The sequence below is a fragment of the Quercus suber genome, unplaced genomic scaffold (assembly GCF_002906115.3).
Source record: "Quercus suber isolate HL8 unplaced genomic scaffold, Cork oak 2.0 scaffold_61, whole genome shotgun sequence".
In the NCBI taxonomy this organism is placed as follows: Eukaryota; Viridiplantae; Streptophyta; class Magnoliopsida; order Fagales; family Fagaceae; genus Quercus; species Quercus suber.
The window spans coordinates 575,410-594,252 of record NW_027069526.1 but is presented as its reverse complement, the minus strand read 5'-3'; the positions used below and the strand labels follow the sequence as shown (position 1 = coordinate 594,252).

General features: G+C 39.3%; 2 protein-coding genes across 2 annotated transcripts; one reads left to right on the top strand and one right to left on the bottom strand.

Moving 5' to 3' along the window:
- Positions 1 to 1,318: 1,318 nt before the first annotated feature.
- Positions 1,319 to 3,287, bottom strand: LOC112004521 (probable disease resistance protein RF45). The gene is made up of 3 exons (XM_024036771.1): positions 2,677 to 3,287; positions 1,727 to 2,601; positions 1,319 to 1,641 (listed from the first exon to the last, which is right to left on the bottom strand). The coding sequence occupies exons 1-3, from the start codon at positions 3,285 to 3,287 to the stop codon at positions 1,319 to 1,321; spliced, it is 1,809 nt and encodes a 602-aa protein (XP_023892539.1).
- Positions 3,288 to 5,237: 1,950 nt separating this feature from the next.
- Positions 5,238 to 6,566, top strand: LOC112004522 (uncharacterized). The gene has a single exon (XM_024036772.1). It carries the CDS (start codon positions 5,238 to 5,240, stop codon positions 6,564 to 6,566), a length of 1,329 nt encoding a protein of 442 aa, XP_023892540.1.
- Positions 6,567 to 18,843: the final 12,277 nt, after the last annotated feature.

Here is an 18,843-nt window from a genome sequence, read left to right as displayed (position 1 = left end):
ACTTTATCATATACTAATATAATAAAAGTTGAGTTTAGATATCGTGGTTACGCCAAGTGGCTTAACCAAATTGTAAAAATTTTAATAAATTTTTAAATTTTAAGAATAGTTATATACATATTTTTTGGATAAATATGACAAATCAAGTAATGAAAGAAAGTAGTATTTGATTTACAACTATAACAATTGTGTCTGTCTAAAATGTTATCAACAAAGCCTAAAATCAATAGAATAGAATTACCTAAGGATAGAATGTAAATAAAAAAGAAAAATAAAAAACGTAAAAGAAAAAGAAAAAGGATCGAATTTGCATTTTTTTTCCTAAGTTTCTTTAAAAACGTAAAAGGAAAAAAAGGTAGAACTTAATTTTTTTTTCCTACGTTATTATTATTATTTTTTTTTTTTGGTGGATAAATTTGCATCTTATGTCATCTTTTTCCTAATAATAAAGTTAAAAACAAAAAAAAGTATTTGAGTTTTACCTAAACTACTTCTTTTTATTAATATCATCTTCTTCACAACCTAAAATTCTCACTATATATACACACAATTTTTTTGTGTTTCATTATTTCTACTACATGTTTTACAATTATTTGCTATATTCTTCATTTCTCCTCTCTGCCTTGCCTACAACCTTGCAAGTAATTTTTTTTTTCTTTCATCAAATTGAATAAATTTTGTGTATTTGTTGTCTTTTTATTATATATAATATGATTTTTATCAACAAGTTTTGTAGATAGGTTGAAATTCTATGTTTGATCACACCTTTTAGTGTTTTTTTTTTAAAATTTTTTTTTTTAAGTCAATATAGCAAGAAATATATTTTTATTTTTTTAATTTCTTATTACATGATTATTTTTTGTTGACATTAATATTTTATAATGGATTTAATTTGTTATGGTTTTGTTTGGTGCTTTATTCCATGTAATCTATATTCTTTAATTAAAAGCAAAATTTGCTATCAAACATGAAATTGGATATGAGAGAATCCATCCGTCCAAATTTTTATGTAAGTCTATCTTTACTTAACTCCATTTTTTTTTTTTAAAGTTCAAAATTTGGATATTTTTTCATTAATGAATTGAGGTTTTGGTTTAATTTTGTTTTCAACCGTTTCAATTATTGAATTCATTATTTTTTCATGTGTAATATTAATATCTGTGTTTTTTTTATGATAAAAAAATAATATACATTCTTAAAGGCTAAAATACAATATAATTACAAACATTACTTTAGGTTAGGATTTTATATTTATTTATTAGTAAGTTGGAATGTTATTATGGGGTAAAGAGATTTAATAAGATAATAGTGCCACGTGTCATATTAACTTCAACTCCTTGCAAGACCTGATATCCAACTCCCTCAAATTTTGCATTGCTCCTTCCTCCACCTGCAGCTCTTCTAGCATCTCTAGTTTCCAAAGTTTCAGAACTAGAAGCTTGGTAAATCTCCCTCTGGGGCAGACCATCTCTCTTCTTTCATAAGAACCAGAGTAGAAACAGAGTGATTTGAGATTGGGGAGTTTATCTAAAGCTGGCATCGGGTCATTCTTAAGCCCAGAGGCAGACAAGGTAAGGTTTGAGAGACTTTGTGGAAACTCAGATATGATGGATGGAATCTCTAGCTTTCCAAATAGAGAGGCTGGTGAGATTTTCCATACCTGACAAAGACTCCTAGTATAGAACTTGAGGTTTGCTCATTTCATCAATCGATCTCAAACCCAAACATTCATGGTTGTTCAGTTTCACTACACATTTTGCCAATGCCCTTTGCTGTTGTGATGGTAATTGAAGTGCCAGTCCCAATTTCCGAAGGTTTGTCCACTTCTCCAGCCCATCCTTCAGATGATTGTCCTCACCCACGAAAACACCCCATAATGTTTGCAAGTTCTTCAAAGAACTGGAACTTGGTTGATGCGCGAATTTACTTCGATAAATCTGGGTCAAATATAGGTGCCGAAGTTCTTTTAGTTTCCATATTGAAGAAGGGAGAGTGTGGAGATAAGTATGCTTCACATCTAGAGTTTGAAGCTTCTGCAAGTTACCTATGGATGACGGGATCATCTCGAGGTAAGTCCACCTTAAGCCAAGATACTTCAGTTCAATCAAGTTTCCTATGGCATTGGGTAGTTGCGGTCTGAATACACGTTCAAGATCAAGAACCTTTAGAACTTTGAAGCATCCACTTGAAATGGCCTTGCGAAGGAAGTTCTCAATGTCTTCTTCAGGCTTAGTTCCCTCCCGTGTGTCAAAGGACAGGAAGGAAACATGCCTTTTATAACGTTGCAGATCAGCCGATGTTGTGTTGTTACCATGAATATGAGCAAAACTGGCGTCATTTTTGTTAAAATGATCAGAAAGTTGCCTATCTGAACTCACACATTTGGACAGGCAGAGCTCTAGCAAAGCATTTGGCAAGCGACATGTCTTTACTTTCCCATTAATCTTTTTTTGTACTACTTGAATCATGTTCAGGCCAATCAATTCAGATAAGTATTTCTCTGCAACATCTTCTAGAGTTTCTTTCTCAACATCACTTTGTTTCACCAACCCTTGTGCAACCCACAAAGCAATTAGTCTCCTTGTAGGAATTTCAAAGTTGCTAGGAAAGAGTCAGAAGTAAGAAAAACATCTCTTCAAATCTTCACTCAAATCTTCATTCTCCAAGGTTTTGGACCATCCGTTTTGGAAATGATCATTGATAGGCACCCTTCGCAAATCCAGAGCAGTCACATCTTTTCCTGAAAATTTATCCACAAGATATTCAATGGCTTGGGGTAAGCCCCCAGATCTTTCCACAACTTCCTTTAGTGCTTCTGTGTGTGACGGTGACAGATTATCAGGTGGAAACTGTGCCCTCTGGATAAACAACCTCCAGCTCTCTTCTTTGGTTCGAAGTCGAAGTTGGTAGGGTGTGTTATCTTGATTAGCATGTGAAGCTACAGTCCTGCTGTGTGTGGTCAGCAAAATTTTACTTCCATTTGTGGTTTTCGGGAATGCTTCTTTTAGAGTATCCCAGGCTTCCTTTGTCAAGATGTTGTCCAGAACAAGAAGGAACTTGTTTTCCTTCAAGAACTTGTTCATTTTATTGACCCAGAAATCCTTTCCATCCGGTTCCTCCTGTAATTCACTAATCTTTAGGACCTGGTTTCCCACATCTTCTAGAAGTGTGTTGACGTTATTGGACTCTTGAGGTACCGATACCCAAGCACGAAAAGGGAAATGATTGACAATGGCTTTATGGTTATACACAATTTTTGCGAGAGTTGTCTTACCTATGCCCTGCATCCCTACAATGGAATCAACAGCGATGTCCTCCTTGTTGGTTAGTCGTGAGACTAATTCATGTGTGTCTTCTTCAAAGCCGATGCTTGATCTTGACTTTTGTCTTAGTTCAATGTGGTATACTTTGGTACTTCTATTAAGAAGATTGATAGTATGTTTGATTCACTTGATTTCCATGCAGAGCTTTGACCCATGTCCTGTGTCGTCTTGATGATTCTCCCTGCCTTTGGCTGAATTTATATATATAGTTATGGAATCCTCTGCATCAAGAGAGATGCATCTCATTTTTTCCAAGCAAGCCATTCTTGAATAATTTACACCTTCAGTTGCTTTTGGATCTTCAAAAAGTTTACGTAAGTCCTTCAACTGGTTCAATAGTGCCTTGACTTCAAGATATACGTCTATAAGTATATCTTGTTCTTGATTGAGATGACGTTGGATCTTGTTTACAACAGATATCGTGTCATCTATGGGGACAGGTTTATTCTAAGATTGGAGACTCTGCTGTCGTCTTCTGATAAATTTGAAATCGTTTGTATCCTTTCCTTGGTAAAGGCCAGAAAAACCAGCATTGATCCACTCAATGTCCTTCCGGAGCATCAGATTTTGTATCCAGGAATAGACATCTGTAGGCAATCTATTTGCATAATCTGTTCTCTGTTCGAATACATGGATGGCATGGTCTACATCATTGATAAAGTCTGCAACATCATCTATCCAGGCCTTTTCCATTGCAGTTTCTGATTCAACTTCCTCCAAATCTTTCAGGAAAGCATGCAGTAGGAGCAGTTGCAAATTGACAAACTGTATTTGAGATTCCATGCCAGTTATTAAATCTTGGTTTTGAGTGATCATGTTGTTTACTTTCTCTGAAAGAGAGGAAACTAATGCAACTCTTTTGAAAACTGGTGGTCTGGGACTGGCAGATTTGCGTTCATCAATAGGTTTTCCCCGCAGGCCTCTGAGTTTAGACCTTGATCTCTCCAGTAACCCATAAATGTTTTTGGGAAAAATTTGCATCAGCTCAAGACGTTTGTTTATCAAAATCTTGATCCGCTTCATTTCTCTATATTTGATAACTAAAGCACACCTTGTGGAAAAGTGCCTTCTGTAGTTCAGAAAGAACTCTACAATAATATTTGCTCCGAAAACCACATTATCGGTTTCTTCTTTCCCTGTCTCAAAATTTTGTTGTAGTTCAGTAATTTCTGCGTTTGAATGGGAATCCCAAAGTTGACGTTGACTACGTTCGCTATCAATCTGAACCTCTAAATGCAGAAGTTCTACTACATCTTTTACAAAAGCTTTCAATAATCTTTGACAGGAATGATGAGTACATCACACATGGACAATCCCATCAAGATGGACGAAGATACCATTAGGCATGACGAAGTAATTGTTCACGCTATTGACAAGGACATCCAGGCCATTCAATGCAAGCAATTAAACCTAGGACGGTTACAAGAACAACTGTGTAGACCGTTGGAGCACATTGATACCACATTACACAGCACCAAACGTTTCCAAGAGGAACATTAAGACCTCCATAACTACCCCAACGGCTAGAAGCCATGAAAGCATATATAAAACTCCTACATTGCCAAGAACCATGTAGACATACATCGAGAGACTTATTTTTGCTCCATTATTTTGCATTGCTTATTCTCATCTAGTATCTTATACTGACTTTGGCATCGGAGCTGTTGTGGCAGGCACCACACCGATAACCACCTTTGAAGGCCGGAGATTGCTTCCATCTAAGAATCACGACTGACGAATTTACACTTCATCAGTTTGGCGCCGGGAAGGTTATCTTTTTCTTGTCCAAACTCGGAAAAGTAGCTTCCAATCAACAACTTTCAGGTGGAGACGAATCAAGATTCCGCGGCCTTGGCCCAACAAGTTCAGGCTCTCACGGCTGCCGTCGAAGAACTCACCAAGCAAAATCAGGAAATGAAATTGCAACTCCAACAAGAGGAGAATCGATCCAAAAACAACACGCAGGACGAGGGAAATAGCCACAGAAGGAGCGACCCTCAAAAGCCTACTACTCCAGTAGACCAAAATTCAAATCTTCTTCAAGAAATGAGGAAGGAGATGGACGAATTGAAAAATGCCATCAGGGAAAAGACAGACCAGAGCGTGGGCAGATTGGTGAGGGCAACAGACTCGCCATTCACAGCCGCGGTCTTAGGGTGCCCAATACCATCGAAATTTCGATTGCCGCAATTGGAACCATTTGACGGGCTTAAGGATCCACAGGACCACCTCAACACCTTCAAAACGACTTTGGGGCTTCAGCAGCCCCCTGATGAGATATTATGTCGTTCCTTTCCTACCACCTTTAAAGGAGCTGCAAGGGAATGGTTCACTAAACTGCCAACGTCATCCATTGACAATTTTGACCAGTTGAGTAACGCCTTCTTACGGCACTTTATTGGGGGCCAGCGTCCCAAGAGGCTAGCAGATTATTTGCTTACCACTAGGCAGGGAGAAAGGGAAACCTTGAGGTCGTACGTTAAGCACTTCACTCGGGAGACTCTAGAGGTGGACGAAGCTGATGATAAGGTACAGCTGACGACCTTCAAAGCAGGGTTAAAATCCAGAGATCTTGTGGTTTCGCTCGTGAAGAATCCTCCAAAAACGATGGCAGAAATGCTCATAAAAGCACAGAAGTACATGAACGCTAAAGATGCACTGGCAGCCATAAAGGACACTGAGAAGCCAGGAGACAGAGGAAGGAAAGAGGACGAACGTAGGGGACAGAAAAGGGAGCGCCCAGATCGTCGGACTAATGATGGGAACAGGAGGAAGGACGATAAAAGCTCTCGACTGGTAAAGTTTACTCCTTTGGTAATGCCCATTGATAAAATTTTAATGCAGATTAAGGATGAACATTTCCTCAAGTGGCCAAGGCCATTGCATTCATCTCCAAATGTCTGTGACAAGAGCAAGTACTGCCGATTCCATAAGGATCATGGTCATTACACTGAAGATTGTCGGGACCATAAGGAGCAAATAGAAGAATTAATACGAAAAGGAAAGTTCCAAAGATATGTAAAGAAAGGAGAGTTTAGCAAATTCAGGGACGTAAACAAAAATCAGAGGGAATCCTCATCCAGAAACGAAGGTAACACCTCCCAACCCCCCCAAGATATTATTGGTGAAATTAATACAATAACAGGAGGGCCGTCCCTGGGTGGGTCATTTAAATCCCTCAGGAAAGCATATCAAAGGCAAGTGAATAGTGTCTACATGATACCCCCGTCCAAGCAGCGATGAACAGATCAGGATATGACTTTCAATGAAGCAAACGCCAAAGAAGTGAAGCAGCCTTACAACGATCCATTGGTCATAATGTTGGTCATAGAAGGGTTCAACACCAAAAGAATACTCGTAGACAACGGTAGTTCAACAGATATCATTTACCTTCCAGCATTTCAGTAGCTCAAGTTGGATCCGAAGAGACTGCGCCCATTTGACACCCTTCTCGTCAGTTTCAACGGAGACAGGGTTTACCCCAAGGGCATGGTGACGGTGACGGTGACGGTGACGGTGACAGTGGAGACATACCTGAAGCAATTGACTCGTCAAATAGACTTCCTGGTGGTAGACTGCCCCTCGTCTTACAATGTAATTATTGGGAGACCCACACTTAACAAATGGAGGGCCTCTACGTCCACCTATTGCCTGAAGGTGAAGTTCCCAACAGATAACGGGTCGGGGAGGTGAAAGGCGATCAGGTCTTGGCGAGAGAATGCTACCAGGCCGTCTTGGCTACAAAAGAGAATCACACTTGGACAATTGAAGAGAAAGAAGAAAACAAAATGAAAGCCTTGGAAACAGTGAAGCTGGATGAAGAAGAAGCAACCAAGACGACAAGGATAGGGACGACATTGAGCCCCGAGATGAAATCAAGGCTAGTGCAGTTCCTAAAGGAGAACCAGGATATCTTCGCTTGGAGTCATGAGGACATGCCTAGCATATCCCCAGAAGTTATCCAGCACAAGCTGGATGTGGATCCAGAGAAGAAGTCTGTCAAGCAGAAACGAAGGGTCTTTGCTCCAAAGCGAGACCAGGCTGTTACAGACAAGGTAAATAAACTATTGAAGGCCGGATTCATCGGGGAAGTATACTATCCTGATTGGCTTGCAAACGTCGTCCTTGTGAAGAAAGCAAATAGGAAGTGGAGAATGTGTGTCGACTTTACAGACCTGAACAAAGCATGCTCGAAGGATAGTTTCCCTCTGCCGAGAATAGACCAGCTCGTGGATTCTACTTCCAAACACAAGTTATTGACATTCATGGACGCCTTCTTAGGATACAACCAGATAAAAATGGCTGACGAAGATCAAGAGAAGACGGCTTTCATCACAAGCCAGGGGCTCTATTGCTATAAGGTAATGCCTTTTGGACTGAAGAACGCAGGAGCTACTTACCAGAGGTTAGTGAACAAAATGTTTAGCAAACAGATTAGCAGGAATATGGAAGTTTATGTGGATGATATGCTCGTCAAGAGTAGGGAAGAACTCGCCCACCTGGACGACCTAAAGGAGATATTCGCCACCCTCAAACAATATCAAATGAAATTGAACCCGAGTAAGTGTGTCTTTGGTGTAGCCTCAGGCAAATTCTTGGTATTCATGGTATCCCAAAGAGGAATAGAAGCAAACTTGGAGAAGGTACAAGCCATAATCGAAATGGCCTTACCTAGGACCGTCAAGGAAGTTCAAAAGCTCACAGGAAGAATTACAGCTCTTAACAAATTCATCTCTAGAGCGACGGACAAGTGCCTCCCCTTCTTCAAGACTTTGAAAGAGGCATTCAAGTAGACAGACGAATGCGAAGCGACATTTCAGGAGCTAAAGCGTTACTTGAGCAATCCACCCCTCTTGAGTCCTTCAAAAGAAGGGAAAAATCTGTATTTGTACATGGCAGTATCAAGCACGGCCGTGAGTGCAGCCCTGATTCGAGAAGAAAACAAGAAACAGCTCCAGTGTACTACGTCAGCCAAGCTTTCCAGGGGGTTGAATCTAGGTATCCAAAGATCGAGAAGATTGCATTTGCGTTAATAGTGGCCTCCCAGAAACTAAGACAATATTTCCAAGCAAATCCCATCCTAGTGATGACAGACCAACCTATCAAAAAGTCCATGAACAAGCCCGAAGCGGTGGGAAGAATGGTCCAATGGGCAATTGAACTTAGCCAATTTGACATCGAGTACCATCCTAGGACAGCAATTAAGACACAAGCCCTGATGGACTTCATTGACGAGTTCACTTCCTCGGACGAAGATAAGCTCATCAACGAAGCCGAAAAGTGGAAGATACAGACCGACGTTTCGTCAGCTCGAAAGAAGGAGGGAGTAGGGGTCGTCATAGTCTCCCCAGGGGGAGAAGTACTAAAATATGGAGTCCAACTAATGTTTCCAGCAACCAATAACGAAGCCGAATACGAAGGGATTCTGACTGGATTAAGGCTCGGGAAGGTGCTTGGGGCTAAGAACCTGATAGTTCAAAATGATTCAAAACTGGTGATTGGATAGATCCAGGGAGAATATGAAGCAAAGGAAGAGCGAATGCAGAAGTATCTCAAGCTGACGAAACGTTTGGCTTAGGAGTTCGATGAAGTGGAGTCCGTACAGCTATAACATGGAGGCAGATGAAGTCTCGAAGATAGCCTCGTCAGTAAAAGTTGCTGCAAATGAGGACTTGATGATGGAAATTCAGAAAAATCCTAGCATTGAAGAAGTTCCAACATTCGCAATCTAGAGCACAGACAGCTGGATGACGCCCATAGTATCCTTCCTCCAGGACGGACATCTCCCTCCAAAAACAGACGAGGCCAGAAAGATTAGAAAGAGGGTAGCCAGATTTACACTCCTCAACGACACTTTATACAAGAGAGGCTTTTCCATGCCCTACTTGAAATGTGTTAATGAAGAAGAAGCTAGGTATATCCTGCAAGAGATACATGAAGGAATCTGTGGGGACCATGCTGGCCCTAGATCCCTAGTAAGCAAGGTTATTCAAACAGGTTATTTCTGGCCTACTATGCAGGTAGACGCGATGGAGTTCGTCAAGAGATGTGACAGGTGCCAATGGTTTGGGAATGTCCAACGGCTTCCAGCAGAAAAACTGACGACGATAACGTCCCCATGGCCATTCCCACAATGGGGGATTGACATCATCGGCCCGTTATCCCTAGGCAAAGGCCAAGTAAAATTCTTACTAGTTTCTATTGATTACTTTACAAAATGGGTTGAAGCAGAGCCAATGGCAACCATCACTGAGGTAAGGATCTGAAGCTTCGTGTGGAAGAATATAGTTTGCAGGTTCGGGATTCCAAGGACGATCATATCAGATAACGGACGACAATTCGACTGCCAAGGCTTTAAGGACTTCTGCTCAGGACTGGGCATCAAGAACCAGCTCTCATCACAAGGACACCCATAGGCGAATGGACAGACGGAGGTGATAAACCGTACGTTGCTCAGGATCATAAAAACCAAGTTAGACGATGCGAAAGGCGCTTGGCCTGAAGAACTACCCAATGTCTTATAGGCCTACAAAACAACAGCAAGAACCCCAACGGGAGAAACCCCCTTCAGGCTCACCTACGGAACTGAAGCAGTGATCCCAGTTAAAGTAGGAATAACCAGCACCAGGCGAGAGATGTTCGGTGAGGAAGCAAACAACGATCGTCTACGAGTCAACCTGGACTGTCTAGACGAAGTGAGAGACAAAGCTTGTAACAGGGTGACAAATTATTAGAAAAAAATGACGGACTATTACAATAAGAGGGTGAAACTCAGGCGATTCAACATAGGCGACCTTGTCCTGCCAAAGTAACCCCAGCTACCAAGGAAAACTCGGCCCCACATGGGAAGGACCATACCGAGTCGTTCATTACTCCAGACAAGGTAGCTACCACCTGGAAACCTCGGACGGACAAAGACTCCTGAGGCCATGGAACATTGAGCACTTGAAGAAATACCATTAATAGACGTAAAAGTTAAATGTATTCACTATTAAAATCAATAAAGAAGTTATTGAGCTAACATTTGTCTACGAGCAATTCCATTCGATTGTAAGTTACTGACGGCTAAAAGATCCCAAAAGGGTGTAAGCCACAAAGGTCGAAAATGGCTAAGTAACAAGATTCCGCCTTGACAGATGTAAGTTATTGACGACCAAAAGATTCCAAAAGGGTGCAAGTCACAGAAGCCAAAAATAGCTAAGTAAAAAGATTCCACCTTGACGGATGTAAGTTACTGACGACCAAAAGATCCCAAAAGGGTGTAAGTCACAAAAGCCAAAAATGGCTAAGTAACAAGATTCCGCCTTGATGGATGTAAGTTACTGACGACCAAAAGATCCCAAAAGGGTGTAAGTCACAAAAGCCAAAATGACTAAGTAACAAGACTTCGCCTTGACGGATGTAAGTTACTGACGACTAAGAGACTCCCAAAAGGTGTAAGTCACTAAAGCCAAAAATAGCTAAGTAACAAAATTCCGCTTTGACGAATGTAAGTTACTAACGACTAAAAGGCTTCTAAAACAAATATAAAGTACTGCAGAGGTACTAGTGCACAACATGGACGATTACGTCCCTAACATATCTCAAACTAAAGGATGCGCAATCACAAATGCAAGTAAGTGCAGAGAAGTAAGTTCAATTAAATTAAAGCCTAAAATGGACTGGCAAATCACCATTGTTTTTTACAACTAGAAGCCCATAAACACTGGGCTAAAAATATTGTTTCCAAAATAGACAGAAATTAAAATTGTTCAAAAATTAGAATTACATAACTGCCCAAAACATAAAGGACATCCCAAAAAGAAAGAAATTTTTGCCAAGTCTCAGGTTCGGCAGCACCATCGTCAGTAGCGGCATCGTCAGCAGGAACCTTGTCAATTGGAGCTTCATCAGCAGGAACATCCACGGGAGCTTCGGGCTCAGTGGTAGAGGATTGAGCAGCCTCGTCTGCAGCCATTTCTTCATCCACCTCCTCTAGGTCCAGCCTTTCCATGTTCACTCCAGAAGGGTGTTTCACTAGGTATCTCCTCAGAAGCTCGAAACCCTTGAAATACCAACTAAGGAGCACAGTGTTGTACTTGTCAGTGGTTTGGAAGGCTTCGACAGACCTGGCAGCTATGGTCTTATGACTCTCCCGGGCTCCAATAAGCTGCTCGTCTTTCTCCAAGATCAATTGGCGCTCAACCCTAAGGTCGTTATTCAGCTTCTTCACCTGCTCCTTCAAAGCATTGGCTTCACCCATAGAAGCAATGAGATCCTTCTTCAGTGATGACTTCTCTGCCTCCAAAACTTCCATCCTAGACATCATGGATGCCACCTTCGCCTTTTGAGTAAAATACTCAGAAGAAAGATGCAAGCTCTCCCCTAACACCTAAGAAGGAGATAAAAGACGTCAGTCAAAAAAAAAAAAAGAAAAAAAAAAAAAAGAAGAAGAAGAGGGATATCCAAGATGATATACCTGGATGAGCTTATGAACATGACGAGCCACTATCTCATTAAAGGGGATGCCAGACAAAGCCCTCAAGTCCGCAGTCGTCATTATCTTGTTGGCTCTATCCACGGCCATCTTCTCGTCATTCCAAAGGGTAGATGAGCGAGAAACAATTTTGTCCTTCTTCTTTTCAGACAGCTGCGACTTTTTGGAGATGGGGGTGCCCTCTATTTCCTCCACGGATGTCGTAGGAGAAGCCGTCCTCATCGTCTCACCCACGAAAATGATAGGATGGACGGAGGGGGTCAATGCAGCAAGGCCTCCCTTTCCAGTGACGCGCACTGTCTTCTTTCCCAAATTAGACAGGGGCTCATCTTTCTTTAATCTCATTTTCACCTAAAGATCTTTGTTAAATTTTGTCGTCATTTCTGCCAGAAAGGAATACTTGTCAAAAAAAAAAAAAAAAAAGTGTTCCAACGAGTTTAATACTTACTCTTTTTTCCTTCAATTTCAACGTTGCGCAAGACGAAGGAAGACGGATTCGGGCCAAGATTGTAGAAAGCAAGGGTCCGCGGACTTACCAAGTCCTCCCAACTCTCAATTGTTTTGGCGTACTCAATTGCCTGCTCAACCCGTGCCTTATACTTGCTCCTAAGTTTAGGCCGTCTCTTCACTGCGGAATTGAAAGGATCAAGAGGTTAGTGACGATAACAACAAGTGCAGCAGAACTAAAAGCAATAAAAAGAGATACTGACGCACCTAATGTCGGGTTTTCCCACCGACGAAGGAACCTCGGAATGTCACCCCAATCCTGGCTGGAGGGGGTCTCAAAATCATCCCCGAACACAAAGAAAGATCTTGATTTCCAGTACCTGAAGGATGAAGGTAACCCTCTAACAATCCTGGTCCTCCTTTCCCAGGGTACCAACTCGTAGTATCCATATTCTTTGGATTCTTTTAGACGATATAGGTGGACGAGCTCACCTACTTTGATCATATCCCCATTAACGGCCAACCATATTTCCATACAATTAACTGCTATCCTCCAAGAATTGGGCATCAGCTGCCCAGGAGCAATCCCAAAATGATTTAAAGGCTCCATTAAGAGAGGATGGACGGGGAATCTAAGGCCACAAGTGAAAGCGGCCTCATAGAAGTACACCTCATTTGGAAAAAAGTGACAAGCCCTATCCTCGTCACTGGGCCGACGGACGCGAACCCTCTCCGGAAACTGGAACCTATCCTTGAATCTATTCACCGTTTTAGCGTCCAACCCACAGACCTCCTCAAGGGCATGAAAGCCTTAACCACCCGAGGACTAGAGACGGCGGTATCCCTCTCCACGGGATCGCCGTTAGACGATAACCCCATCTCAAGATTGCTAGATCTAACTTCTGACATCGTCCTTTTCTCTCTTTCTTGACCCTCGAACCAGTTAATTGACTGTTGTATTAAAGGCAACAAATCTGCCAATACTATGCTTAAACCACTACCCTCAGAAACAAAACTTTCGAGACCTAGAAAAGCACCTAAGGAGCCCCTTAAACGTGCGAAGAGAAAAGAAACCGAGGGGCAAGCAGCTCTAACCTCGGAGTTACTAACCATGAAAAACCCAAAAAAAGAAGCGCAGGGAAGAACAGTACAACTAAAAGGAATACCAAAAGCAAATAGGAAGAAAAAGAAAAAAAGTAAATCAGAAATGCTACCACAGCAAAATGGCGAAAAGAAAAAACGCAAGAAAAGGAGAATAACATACCTTGAACAATGGCGGACTAAGGAAGCACTGCCAAACAGCACACCAATTCGAAGAAGAACAGCAGAAGAAGGCTAACAAAGGAGAAGTAATGATTGAAGATTTTCGAAAAATGAAAAGAAAAAAGTAAGAAGAGGAGGAGTTTAAAAACAAAGGCTCGAAAAACGGAAAGACTAGCGGAAAACCCAACAGTCCCACTACTTGGAGCATTAACTCCACTAATCAACACGTGCCACGTACGCCATGACCTATGGAGCGCCGCCACTTCGCACTTAATACGGAGCAAAACCCCAAAAGTCATTTGCAACCTGTAAACCTTTCATATTCTATGATCGTCATGACATGACGACCACAGAATCGGGGGGAAACTGACAGGAATGATGAGTACATCACACATGGACGATCCCATCGAGATGGACAAAGATACCATCAGGCATGACGAAGTAATTGTTCATGCGACTGACGAGGACATCCAGGCCATTCAATGCAAACAATTAAACCTAAGACGGTTACAAGACCAATTGTGTAGACCGTTGGAGCACATTGATACCACATTACACAGTACCAAACGTTTCCAAGAGGAGCATTAAGACCTCTATAACTAACCCAACGGCTAGAAGCCATGAAAGCATATATAAAGCTCCTACATTGCCAAGAACCAGGTAGACATACATCGAGAGACTTATTTTTACTCCATTATTTTGCATTGCTTATTCTCATCTAGCATCTTATATTGACTTTGGCATCGGAGCTGTTGTGGCAGGCATCACACCGATGACCACCTTTGAAGGCCAGAGATTGCTTCCATCTAAGAATAACGACTGACGAATTTACACTTCTTCAATCTTGATTCTCTTCTAATCCACTTGAATTCATTGTCCAGCATGGGAAGTATTGTGTAATTCAAGAAAAGGGCCACAATGCAAATAATGGCAAGGATGATAAGGCCACAATAGCAAGTAGTCATAAATGATTTAAGGGAACAAAAGAAATCATGGAGAAGGTAAATGATGCGCCCATACAGATGACAAATGGAACAATAAAGGATATCAATGACAAACGAAAGTAGAATACAAAAGACACTATAGAGATTAGGAAAAATAAGAGAAATCTGGAACCGCAAGACCTGATAGAGAATTTCAAAACCAAGGAAGAAGTCCATGATTACTTTCTTCCTCTTGATATGCAAAACAGCTTCTTCAAGGTAAGAAATCTGCAATTGCATGTTGCATTGTGGCTGAAAAATGACTTTCTGAATCTGAATGAACAGGGTTCCTGCAAGAAGCGGACATGCTTTTGACAAATCATTTGGCGGTGGACTGAAACGTTTAGCAGAAAAAATGAGTTGAGAGCAGAGAGTTGCAGAGAAATTTCTGTAGAATATTGGAGGGAACTCCTCCAAGTTGGTCAATGCACCTACGATTAAGATAATAATTTTGCCAGAGCTCTATTTCTAGCCAATGAGCAAATAAATAATATAAAGGCTATAGACTATTTACAATAAATTAGTCCCTCCAAGATTGTGACATTTGTTTATTTAATTATTGACGTTTTAATTTTATCCTTTGACTCTTCAAAAATTGGTTAATGTTACACATCCTTCCAGCAGCATCCATCTGGAGGTTGCTGTGAAGTGGCTACAACACCTTGGGGCCAATGTATATATTTTTTTTGGTCACATTTTTAAGTCATTATTTGGATGCACTATAAGTATTTACCCTAAACTATCAATTGCGATATCCCTTAAAAGTTTGAAAATAAGCAATTGACCCTCTAATCTTGTTCAAAATAATCGTCAGAAATCGCCTCATATATCTATTTTAACTTGGTTACCATTATTAGGTTTATTTTATTTTATTTTTTATTTTATTTTTTTAAAATCATATTTTAATTTATTGCCGATGGAAATTATATTCTTTGTCTAAGTAGTAGCGTTGTCCTCTTTGTCCACCAAGAAACAGGTTACGAAGCTTTATATGTACGTAAGGATGTAAAGGGTTTGATGGCTTTGCCTCTAGAAGTCCTTTTAGAAGAACATGAGTGAATTTCTTCTCAGAGTTGTTTGGAAGTTATTTTTGAGTGAAAGGATACTTACATTTGTGTCTTGAAAATATTTTTATTATGTTAGTGTGACAGCACCATTGTGTGTTTTGGGTTTTTGGACTGTCTCAAATTTGTTAGTGTTGAGAGTAATGAGATTGGATTAATTCGTGTTTGTGCAATATTTTATGGGTTAGGTTAACTGGTGTTTTTATTAGGAAAGTTTTGATACCACTTTTTTGGAGAATATAAAAAATTAAAAAAAAAAATTCATTTACTTTTTTTTTTCCCATAAAAAATTCTGAAAATATTACTTCAACTAATGTTTTTAGGTCATCTTTTAATATTTCTCATGTCTGATTTATATTTATGTTTGGGAGATTTGATTTAGAGTTATTGTAACCTATGGTTGATAGTGAGTTTTGGTTAATATTATCTTCTTCTTCTTCTTCTTCTTCTTCTTCTTTTTTTTTTTTTTTTTTTTTTTTTTTTTTTTTTTTTTTTTTTTGTNTGTGAGAGTCATCGGTGCTCCAACGGAAAAGAGGTTTATTGCGACTCTGTAACGTATGCCAGTCATGTATGCATGGCATATCCTTTCTTTGTCTAGTGTGTCCCACTGATAATGAAGTGGAATGGTTTCTTCGTCTGTCACTTCCTTGTTTGGACGAGGAGATTGCCTGAGGCGATTATGGTCGTCCATTAGTTTTGATATCACTCTTTTGGAGAATATAAAAAACTATAAAAAAAAAAATTTCAATTACTTTTTTTTCCCATAAAAAATTTTAAAAATATTTATTAAACTAATGTTTTTAGGTCATCTATTAATATTTCTCATGTCTGGTTTATATTTATGTTTGGGAGATTTGATTTAGAGTTATTGTAACCTATGGTTGATAGTGAATTTTGGTTAATATTATCTTTGAAGTTAGTTGAATCACATTAAATATTGTGTCTTGTATTGATGGTTTTACTTTTATTTATATGCATGTGCTTCCATTAGTCCCATCTTCCAATTCCAACAATTATAAATAGCTCTTTAACAGTTCAAACTCCATTAAATTAAGGAAAATGTTAACGAGTGCCGTTAGGGCATTGGTTAAGAATCTATTTTAAGAAAGTTTTGATATCACTTTTATGGGAAATAAAAAAAAAACTGTCAAAATATTAATTGTTTTTTTTTTCTTTTCCCATAAAAATTTTTTTTAATTAGATTGTTAACTAATACCCTACGGCACTCGTTAACATGACCCTTAAATTAATTAGGCAGCAAGAGGTGCTTTGTATTAGCCACACCCACCAGGAAGTCAACTACTGTGCTGATTTGTTAGCCAGAGTTATAATTTGCATTTAAGTAATTATATATGTACTTGAAGGTCCTCTCGTAATTTGAAAGTCAACTTGACACCATTGCATGGGGTTTTTTCTTTTTCTAAACCATTGGGATCTGTGTTCTAATTTTTACTGAATTTGTAGTATGTCACCAGGAAAACGAAACTAAAATAACATAAGAGCAAGAGAAAGACAAAATATAAAGGAGGCTCCTTTATTTGCTTTTACGATCGATGGAGCCAATTTTAGTTAGTTGTGTCCAAAAATAAAGGAGATTTAGTACTGAGCAGTTTGGAAGGAGGCTCCTTTAGTGCTTGTGCATTTGGTTTAAGTTATATATATATATATATATATATATGGTACCCACTCTTAATTTGTGGGTACCTATTTACCTACTCTTAATTGTTATTCATCATTATAAAAATAATATGTATTTTAAAGGTTTGTTTGAATCTGCTTATTTTATTGGAATTGAATTTTTTTTTTATTAAAGTAAAAGTTAGTTAAATAGTAAAATAAGTTGGCAAAAATAATCTTTACCAAACAGATACTAAAGGTTTGTTTAGGATTCGCTTATTTTGTTAAAACTGAAAACTTTTTACTAAAATTATTGTAGATAAAGGTGTCTATTAGTTGAAATAGTATAGTACGACATATGAATATTACCAAAAAGTATAATGAGACCTATGAACAGTAGCAAAAATAAGCTAAATAGTAAAATAAGCTAAATAGTAAAATAATTTGACAAAATTAATCATGCCAAATGGACACTAATTAAAAAGTCAGTTTTTTTTTTTTTTTTTTACTATTTAACTTATTTTTACTATTATTCATGAGTCTCATTGCACTTTTGATACTATTTATGGGTCTCACTGTACTATTTTAGCTACCTTTTAGTTTTATTTATAGTACTTTTAGTAAAAAGTTTTCAATTTCAACTAAATAAACTATTTCCATATAAACACTAAATCGGATAATATCTTATGTTAATGGTTAAGATTATGTAGGAATGGATTTATTTTATATATATAATTTTTTTTTTCCGTTTTTCCTTTTGAGTTGGTGTCCTTCCCTGCATAATTCAGGCGTACTTGAATTGTGCTACATTGGAATAATCTTGCTGCCTTGGAATTTTTTCTCAGTCAAATCTAAAACAAAAGGGATAGGAAAATGAAGAGGATCCAATTAGAGGACTTCATATCATGGTTCCTTGAAAAAAACGTGTTAGAGGACTCCTTATAGTAATTTAAAATTTTATACCACAAACAAAATACACCAAAAATTAATTTTGTTTCTACTTTTTTTTATTATTATTAAAATCTGAAACAAATTTGTCTTCTCAACTCCCTTACTCCACATTCAACTTTGCCCTTTCATGCCCTTGTGAAATTTGAAACTGCTCAGTAATACCAAGATGTGCCATAAGAAGCCACACATGAGTGAGAAGCTCCCCTCCTTGGGTGAGCTGCTGAGCATGATGATTCCATTGACAATGACTTGCAGCATAAGATAGCATTTCCACCCACACATGACAAATTAATTCCCACTTCTTTGCACTATCCCATTCTTTAGCAGTTGCTAGTGATTGCAAAGATTTAGCAAGTCTACATGCGTCAAATAGTACATCTCTACACAGCAAAGAAGATCATCACGTGCACACCATCATCTAAAGTCACCTATGCTTGCTTTCAGATCAGGACCCACTGCATCACACAGCTCCCACGAAATCATCGTTGTTGTGTAACTGCTGTGCCAAAAGATCACAAACTCAAGCAAACCCGTGGCTTCAATCTCAGATCTGTGCAAATCGATGCTTCACCTGATGAAACCAACCATACAGATGTGCTCCACGGCCTCTCGCGATCAAAACCCAGGAACCTGGAATCTAACGACGGCTGAACGCGCCTCCACGCGCTGACAAAGCCTCCGTTTGCTCCTCCCACGCGCCGCCGAAATTCTGGAATTCA

Excerpts from the sequence above, each read along its gene's own strand:
- LOC112004521 (XM_024036771.1), bottom strand. The coding sequence starts at position 3,287 with ATGCAGGGCATAGGTAAGACAACTCTCGCAAAAATTGTGTATAACCAT. Across the intron at positions 2,602-2,676 it reads GATCATTTCCAAAACGGATG|CAACTTTGAAATTCCTACAA; the intron begins GTCCAAAACCTT and ends ACTCTTTCCTAG. Across the intron at positions 1,642-1,726 it reads GAAACTGAACAACCATGAAT|CCTCTCTATTTGGAAAGCTA; the intron begins GTTTGGGTTTGA and ends AAATCTCACCAG.
- LOC112004522 (XM_024036772.1), top strand. The coding sequence starts at position 5,238 with ATGAAATTGCAACTCCAACAAGAGGAGAATCGATCCAAAAACAACACG.